The sequence below is a fragment of the Pezoporus flaviventris genome, unplaced genomic scaffold (genome assembly GCF_033815535.1).
Source record: "Pezoporus flaviventris isolate CSIRO_AGI_PZ_B2104156 unplaced genomic scaffold, CSIRO_AGI_Pfla_v1 ptg000002l, whole genome shotgun sequence".
Taxonomy (NCBI): Eukaryota; Metazoa; Chordata; class Aves; order Psittaciformes; family Psittacidae; genus Pezoporus; species Pezoporus flaviventris.
Window position 1 is genome coordinate 69,736,753 of NW_026892550.1, and position 9,409 is coordinate 69,746,161.

Sequence of the window (9,409 nt, forward strand, 5' to 3'; positions counted from 1 at the left end):
CTGGGAACCCTTGCTGGGCTGTATCTGAAGAGCACCAGGCAGCATGCAGTGGGCCACCCAGAAGTCCAGGACAGACTCCAAAATGGTGGGCATGTTATCTGGCAATGGAAGTAGTTAAGATTTTGTAAAGGGCTATGTGTATGAAAGCTTGGGGATGTTGAGTTTACACTTGCAGGTAGCAAGGAAAAATGTTTCCTTACTGTCCTGGGTCCAGCAGTAGCCGTCATTTTTCTCCTTCTTAGTAGCTGGTGCACTGCTGTGTTTTTGACTTTAGCCTCGGAACGACGCTGATAACACCGATGTTTTTAGTTGTTGCTAAGTAATGTTTAGTCTGACCAAGGACTTTCTGAGTCTCATGCTCTGCCAGGGAGGAGGGGAAGCCAGGAGGAAGCAGAGACAGGACAGCTGACCCAGGGGAACAGAACAGGGGTGAGCAAGTGGCCCCGTGGTCCTTAGCTGCCGGCTGGGTTGAAACCATGACACATCTCCAGTGCAGACTTCCCTCCTGCCTCTCAAGGGGCTCCATGATGTTGGCTCCACGACACAGGCTCAAAATGCCAAAATTAATATTTATGGGGTAGAAGAAGGTGAATCCCATTGGTTGCAGATGCTGTCCCTACGTTAATATTTTTTTTCCTCCCCATAAAATCTAGTCTTTAGGTGCTGTAGCAGAATGACTCTAAGAGCAGGACCATAGAGTTCTGGAGGACTGTGCAAGCAAGGCAGGGGGTGGCCCCCACAGGTGGCCGGAGATCGGACCTGGGAGGAGAATGTGGAGGAAGCTGTGGGGGGGCTAACCAATACTGTTGTGCCAAGAAGGAGTGGCTGAATACCACTCCTATATATATGTGAACTGCGTCACAAATAAAGCAGAAGCTGCTTATCACCCATATTGGGTTAGCGTGTCTGCTTTTCCTCGCCGCTTACAAATGGCGCCCGAACAGGGACGCAGACTACAGGGCCCTGGTCGCTGGGGACCCGGATTACAGGGCTCCGACTAGCGGGGACCCGGGATACAGGGCCCCGACTAGCGGGGACCCAGATACAGGGCCCCGGTCGACGGGGACCCGGATACAGGGCCCCGACTAGCGGGGACCCGGATACAGGGCCCCGGTTTAACGGGGACCCGGATACACGGCCCCGCTCGACGGGGACCCGGAACGGCGAGTGAGCGGCGCCGGCGGCAGTGGCCGGGAAGCGCGGGCAATGCTGCTGCGGTGGCGTGACGGACCCGGGTGCTCGGACTAACCGAAAGGAATCCGCCGCTGGGGCGAACCAGACACTGCTGCGTCGGGAGGCCGATCCGGAGACCGAGGTTACAGGACGACCCAGAAGAAGATGATCCGGAAAAGGCTGGCCATGAAAATGGACCGAGAGGTAGCCCTGGACTTATTACAGTGCTTTTTATAAGAGCGGGGAACTGAGCCCTGAACTTTTTACAGTGCTTTTTATAAAGCGGGGAATTGAGCCTGAGACTCTAAAGCAGCTAGCAGGTCTAGCGGCTAGGGAAGGCTAAGGGATTTTTTTTGCAGATCCTAATACAATATTTGAGGAGAGTGAGTGGCGAAAGTTTGGTGATGAACTATTTGACTCAGTGCTTAATGATTATAAAAAGGCAAAGAAACTCGGTAAACCACGGAGGGAAGTAATGAACTGTATAAAAAGATACAAGGCAGAAAAGAAAACTGCCGCGGTAGCAACGGAGAAACTAGGAACAGACGTCCCCGGTCGGTTGAAACCGGGGGAAGATTACAACTCGTTCCCCCCCCCAACTCGCGGGAGCACAGGGTTTCCCCCCACCCCCCACCCCCACCCCCTTCCTTTTCTCCCCTTCCATCAGAAGGTGCCGCGGAGGAGGTGCAACCCCCTGCTCCCCCACCACCCCAGTTCCGAAAGTAGGGACTTTGAAAAGGACAGAGAAAGTATATTAGAAGGTATACGTATGATAAATGCCGAGGAATCCGAAAGAAAGAGGGCGGTGCCTCGGCGCCGGATCGATTGCGGCGCCACTTTGAAGCACGCAGTAGAAAATAGGGATCATGCGCGAGCGGGAGATTTAAAGGAACCGCGAGCCTCTCCAACCCACTATGCCCTAGAGTGAAAAAATTTTTAACTCAGTCACGGAGGAGCCAGGTCTGCAGATGGCTACATACCGAACGAGATACATCTGATAAGAAAGACACAGCTGCGAGCAACGGAGACCCCGAGTTCGGCGCAGGATCAGCCCCCGAATCCCCTGAATCCGAGCCAGATTTATATCCTCTGCTTCCAGACCCTGACTCTTCGTCTCCCGGGTGGGTCTGCTCAGACTTACTGGCCCTGGAGACGCTCAGTTGTAACAATGGATAATCAAAGAGGTGAACATTACCGGGGAATTTTCTGCAATGGGCATCTTTGCATATCCTGTGTTTACTACACAGCAGGGGGCTAAAGAGTGGGAAGCTCTTGATCTCAAAATAGTTAAGGAGGCCTGACAAACAGTGACCACGTATGCGTTACAATCCTCTTATACTCAAGCTATATATGTTATGATTTTTTCTTGCAACTGACAGGGGGAGCCCATACAGTTTCTCTGTGATACTCATGTACTAGAAGTTGGTAAATATAAGTATGCCCAGGTTTCTATCAACCCTTGGAGACCTCTGTAGATACTGCTGGCCACTTCTTCCAGCACAGGCTGGCCACCTGTGTCGGAATGAGTGTGCATTTTGGTCAGTATAAAAGCCCAAGCCTCATACGATGTGGGGGAGGCAGAGCCTCTGCGGGGACGCCCGCTAAGGTTGAGCCTGCCACCTCGCACTGCAGTGATGCTTCTCGGAGCTGGTTTGCTGTTAGTGTCCACAGGGTCCTTGTGCCACGTTCTGTACGTGGGACTGTAGTGGGAGTAATGATGGCTTTTGCAGGGACTTAAAAAGAGGGGGGGAGGGAGAGAGAGTAATGATGCTGCACTTAACCTGTTTAACCCGTCTACTTCTCAAGAACTGAAGAACTGATAACCTGGGGGAGGGGGTATATTGGTGTCCTCCTGCCTACAGGTCCATGGTGACTGCCTGCAAAGTTTGTCAAGCCTTGCCATGAGCTGGACAGACGAATGGATAAACCTGATGCCTCAGCTACAGGAGCTGACCGTGATTACCCCAAGCAGAATGAGATAGAGGAAGAGAAAGAACAAATAACTGCAAAACATCACTTGGGGGCAACTGAAAAGTAACATCCTGAATATGTGTGCTTGTAAAATAGCTATTATTAGAGGTTGTGATTTTGTGTATAAAACCACCTGTATTTACTAGCTAGGTGCTAATAAGAAACTGCACCTTGTACTGTATAGATTTGTCACTTGTAAAAGAGATGTTAGAGTATGGAAATTTGCAGTAGCTGCTAGAAAATGCTAAGGCAAAAGCTAGAAAAATTTTAATACAATGGTAGTGTTATAAAGCAGGTGATGGAACAAATTTAAGAGGGGGGGAGAATTCCACTGGTAAGAAATTTCTTTGGCTAGTCCCTCACTGCCATCAGCATCTTCAACATGCTGCTGCACCCTGTAACAGTTACTCTGCTAATGTAAATGTGTGTGTGCCTTGCTGTAGTAGCAACTTGTTACTGGATGAAGCAGGTGAAACTGTGCATTGACAACAAGGTGCAAGGACTGAGGCTGACCAAATGCCTGCTACCACAATCAAGGGCAAGACTGGGTTGGCTTCTGTGTTTGCCACCAAGAAGAACCTTTAGCTCCGCTGTTGGCTGCAACCCAGCAGGCGTGGAGCGGTGGGCACACATGCCATGCCAGACCTTGATGTGAAGGATCAGAGAGCTATACAGCCTGTTATCAGAGAGCCATACAGCAGAAAAAAGGGGCAGGCCCAGGCAGCCTCTAGTTGGCGTATGTTGGAAATATAATCTAGCCCGGATCCCCTGCTCAAGTAGAGCCACCCAAACCATATATAAAACATAAAGGGGGAAGATGTGGAGACGGTGTTCTCACAGGAGAATGCATAAGTGGTACATAAACTTTGAATAGTCCTGAAAGATACAGCAAGGCCATGGGAGGCCCGAAGAAGCTTAAGCAAGCAAGATAAGAGGCTGGAATTCACCAAGTTAATGAGAACTGTGGACTGTTGGCAAGCTTTCAAGGTTGAGTTCTCACAGCTGTGTTTAAGCAATTATATGTTAGTCACTAAGGGTCTTCAAAACATGTATCCAATCATAATATGCCAAATCACTGTAAGTGCTTCAGCTCAACTAAGCAGACTGGGTTGCTGAGTTGCTAAGCAGACAATTCTACATCGAAGGCAATTCCCGATTTGTTTTAATGTTGACTCTGTAAGACATGCAACACTGCAGAACCTTTTGTTGTTGGAACAGGGACATGGATGTGAAGAGTCTGATGGAATGTGTTGTATGAGTCTCTCTGATTATGTTAATTCGATGCACGCACAGCTGAGAACCCTGGCTCAGCTTACCCAGCAATAGTAAATGAGCAATATCCTAAGAATAACTAGATGGTTGTCTTCACGGGGCATTACAGGTTGAGTCAGACACTGCTGTTTAAAAGTATTGCACTTATGTATCATGATTAGGTTAATCATCGTAGCTATTAGACTTGTTTATAGTTGTGTGATAAAACAGGTGAACAGAATAACCCATAATGCCTTGCTTGCACAAAGAAAAAGGGGGGAATTGTTGCAGAATGACTCTAAGAGCAGGACCATAGAGTTCTGGAGGACTGTGCAAGCAAGGCAGGGGGTGGCCCCCACAGGTGGTCGGAGACCGGACCTGGGAGGACAATGTGGAGGAAGCTGTGGGGGGGCTAACCAATACTGTTGCGCCAAGAAGGAGTGGCTGAATACCACTCCTATATATGTGTGAACTGCGTCACAAATAAGGTAGAAGTTGCTTATCACCCATATTGGGTTGGCCTGTCTGATTCTCCTCGCCGCTTACAAGGTGCCACCAGTTCATTTCCCCAGTTAATTCTTGAATCCTCATGAAAAATAACGTAGTAAAGCTGGGATAACCCCAGGAGTGGAGGAGCAGGCTTGCCTGTGCTACACGTTCCCTGCATTGAGGGTCTGTTCTGCTGCAGGTCTGACGCTGCCAGACACAGGCAGGGGTAGGCAGGATCAAATGCAATCATTAGGCATGTTTCATAGGATTGACCAGGAAGAGTCATTCCTGCGTGAGAGGCCAGGCCGGGACCTTGTTGAGAGCCACAGAGTGGCTGGCACATGCCCTTTGTACCTGGGGGGACGTTACTGGGGTCGATTTGGGGGCGTTTCTCTCTCCAACCACAGCCAACACCAACCAATGCCACTCATCTTCACTGCTGGAACCCCACCAAGGTCGAGCTGGTCCAGTGCCGAAAAAACATCAGGGCTCAGAGCTGTTTAATGCAGAGGGGAGAAGGAGATGAACCCCAAGCAGTGGCTCTTACACAAGAAGTAATCAACTCTGCAGCGATGCCTTGCATTATTTTCTGTTTTGCTCTGTCCCAGAGCACTTAAATCAATCCAGTTTAGTCTCACTGCTTCTCAGGTTAAAAATCCCCCCTAAGACAAAATCTTCCAGCTTTCAGAGGGGGAAAATCTGGGAAATGACCCCTCCAGGATACATTCACACTGACCTAAATGAGGTTAAAGCCGCCTGCTGAAGCAAGAAAGTGCAGGCATATCACGCAGTGCACTGATTGATTACTATTAAGACCACACAGACATGGATATTTTCCTTCCCGCTTCTCCCAGATCACTTTGCCAGGATCCCAGTGGCACCCAACAGCCAGACCACGCACATAAAACCGACAAATGAGACTCTTCATCAGTATGGTGTGCTGGGTTCAGCAGTAGCAGTCATTTTCATCCTTCTTACTAGCTGGTGCAGTGCTGTGTTTTTGACTTTAGTCTGAGAATAATGCGGTAACACACCGGTGTTTTTAGCTGTTGCTAAGACACCTCATGCCATCAAGGCAGAGATGTAACATACAGATGGGCTCGTGATCAAGGGGTGAACTTAACAATGGACACTATTGCCAAGGTTACTCATGAGTGTGAAACGTGCTGCAGTTAAGCAAGCCAAGCGGTTAAAGCCTCTTTGGTATGGAGGACGATGGCTGAAGTACAAATATGGGGAGGCCTGGCAGATTGATTGTATCACACTCCCACCAACCCGCCAAGGCAAGCACCATGTGCTTACCGTGGTGGAAGCAACCACCGGATGGCTGGAGACACACGCCGTGCCCCACGCCACTGCCCGGAACACTATCCTGGGCCTTGAGAAACAGATTTTGTGGTGACACAGCACCCCACAGAGAACTGAGTCAGACAATGGGACTCATTTCTGGAATAACCTTATAGACGCTTGGGCCAAAGAGCATGGCATTGAGTGGGTATATCACATCCCCTACCATGCACCAGCCTCTGGGAAATCGAACGGTACGATGTTAAAAACTACACTGAGAGGAATGGGTGGTGGGACTTTCAAGCATTGGGATACACACTTACCAAAGGCCACCTGGTTGGTCAACACCAGAGGATCTGCCAACAGGGCTGGCCCAGCCCAGTCAGAACTTTCACATACTGTAGAAGGGGATAAAGTTCCTGTGGTGCACATGAAGAATTTGCTGGAGAAGACGGTCTGGGTTATTCCTGCTTCAGGTAAAGGCAGACCCACTCGTGGGACTGCTTTTGCTCAGGGACCCGGATATACTTGGTGGGTGATGGGGGAAGATGGGGAATTCCCGTGTGTACCTCAAGGAGATTCAGTCTGGGGGGAAAACAGCCAATGAACTCAATTATATGCTGTTGCCTGGTATATAACACTTTTATAGCCCATCAGCTGGATGCCCATCCCCACCACTCTGGGCTTTGAAAAGAAGAAATGTGCTGTCATGATCATCAGTGGAGAATAAAGTCATGGGAAAAGCCAGCAGCAGCAGCAGAACTCTCCTCACGTCACCATCAACTGACCCTGACTTCCCTCCGACCATCATCCCAACAAGGAATGAACTTTGACAAAACCAGGTGAGCTCAGGGGAAGCAGGGGGAGGAAGAAGGGAGAGGAAAGAGCGAGCGGCTGTGTGGTTCTGGGTTACAGGCTCAGCTTAAACCACGAAATACGGTTATTACAGTGAAGGATGATGGAACGGGCTAACACTCAAACCGGGATGGAGGAATGCCCTAAACCGAACCTAAGTAATTTCCTTAAAAATCATAAAGAAACAAACTGGGGAAGTTGAAGGGGGAGAGAGCAAGGCGGGGGGGAGGGGGGGGGGGGGGGAACCCCAAAGGTATGAAAATAGCTTGGGTGCTAAAGGGGATCCTGCTGAGCCACAAGACCCACCCATTCCTTCCTCTGAACATACTTTCTTGGTGTTTTACCGGCTACTGCGAGGTAACAGCTGTCTGGGGAAGCAATATTCACCCTTCATGTGGGAAAAATGGAACTCTATCAATAATCAAGGTAACTGCAGCCTGCAAAATGCACAGGGAAGAGGCAAGGCCAGTCATGCTGTGCTTGAAGCTTCCCTGAAGCTGTTTGTTCAGGTCAGCTCTTCCATCCGCTTTGTCTTTCCCTCAAACCCAGGTTTCAAGCCCCTTCCCCAGTTACCCCCAAAACCACCCCACGCCACCGTCTCCCACTCAAACCTCCCCAAAACCACCCCACGCCACCGTCTCCCACTCAAACCTTCCCCTTCCACTGTTCCACAGGTTCCCAAAACCTTTATTTCACACACAGCCCTTTCCACCCACTTCCACAGCCCCACACACTCTCCTCAGGGAGAGGCACCCTCCCCACACCGCAGCTCTGAACCTCTGCAGCCACCTACAGGGCTGGGAGCAGCATTTTCGTTACGGGAAACCCCTCTCATTTGGAGCTAATGTAGACCTGCAGGCTCCTGGAAATCTGGGAGCAGTGTTTCCCTCAGGAGCCCCCATCACCTCAACCCCTCTCTCGTCCGGGACAGCCTTTCCGTTGTTTCCACCTTCTTTCTGCACCTCAGCCCCGGGGCATCCCCTCAGACCACTCCAGGGGGCGGAAATACCATCTCAGATTCAACTTTTCCATTTTACATCTCGCTCAGGAGGCTTGTTGTCCTGAAGTTACCCTCAAGTTTTGCTGCGGCTGGAAATGAAACCACCTGTAAGTGGCCATAAAGCTGCCAGCGGCATGGACCAGCACCCTTCCGGCAACGAGACTACCCGTCCTTTGGAGAGGCAGCTCTCTCGACGCCCCAGAGCCCAAGGCTGGTATGAGCGTGGCTCTCTTACCAGGATCCCTGCCCAGCTGCAGAGGACTGGATGTGGCTGGGCTGGATATCACACTGGGACTCCCACCCTCAGCCACTGACACGTGCTCCCACTGTACCTGGCAAAGGAAGGTGGCTCTGGTAAGCTCCTCCAGGAGCTGAAACCACAGCCCTGAGCACAGTGAGCACGCAGCTTTTGCTCTTCATGTCACAGAATCATAGTATCCCAGACTGGTTTGGGTTACAAGCGACCTTAAAGCTCATCCAGTCCCAACCCCCTGCCACGGGCAGGGTCACCTTCCACTAGAGCAGGTTGCTCCAAGCCCTGACGAGCCTGGCCTTGAGCACTGCCAGCGATGGGGGAGCCACAGCTTCTCCAGAAGAAAGGACCTCAGCTCATGGCCAGGGGAAAGGCCACATCGCCCAAGGCCTGGCTCAGCCGGTAACTTGTACAGGTGCTGCTGGGGCCAGCCAAGTGCTCGGTTGGAGTCTCATGGCCCTCGCACCCCAGCCCATCCGCAGCGGGGCGGAAAGCCGCAAGTGGCTGGGGCTCCAGGCGAGGTTCAGTGCTCAAGGCGGTGGAGCTGGCCCCTCGCAGCAGTCTAAATGCACCAAACAGCTTGCCTGTGCTCCTGACTGTGAGGATGGAAGGCACGGACCCAGAGGTAGAGTACAAGCTGGATTGCTTATTACAAGGATTACACGACATTTATACGCTTCCAAGCAATTAGCCAAGCACCTCTGTGTCTGCCTTGCGGTTACGTTTACGACATCGGGCAAAAGGTGTACCTGATCTTTCTTATCAACATCCTCTTTCCAGTTCTGACATCCTTGTTCCTTCCCGCAACGCGGAGGTGGAGGCGGCACGCCCGTGCTCTGCAGCTTCTTGTCCCGCCGCCACCAGGCGCAGCCCCTCGGCCGGAGGAAAGCCGCCGCCGCTGCCTCCGCCCGGTTCTCGCGGGAGCGCCATTTTCCTTCCCGTCGCTTCGCCTCGTGACGGACGGGATATGTAGCATTCAGATTTTGGGGCAGGTTTACATCACCTTGATTTTCTGCTGCTTTTTTAATGTTTCTCCACATGTCATGCGCTGCGTCTACCTGAGCCGGGCAGGGCCAGGCAAACACTGGTGATGGCTCTGGGATGGGCAGCGAGTGCTGCTGACAGCAGCC

General features: G+C 51.3%; 1 protein-coding gene across 1 annotated transcript in view; it reads right to left on the bottom strand.

Moving 5' to 3' along the window:
* The window catches only part of LOC133274828 (adenylate cyclase type 10-like), a 28,205-nt gene extending 18,996 nt beyond the window's left edge, over positions 1–9,209 (bottom strand). Inside the window, exon 1 of the mRNA XM_061464310.1 lies at positions 9,067–9,209. Coding sequence (XP_061320294.1) covers positions 9,067–9,209 — 143 coding nt within the window. The remainder of the gene's footprint in view (positions 1–9,066) is intronic.
* Between the last annotated feature and the right edge of the window lie 200 nt (positions 9,210–9,409).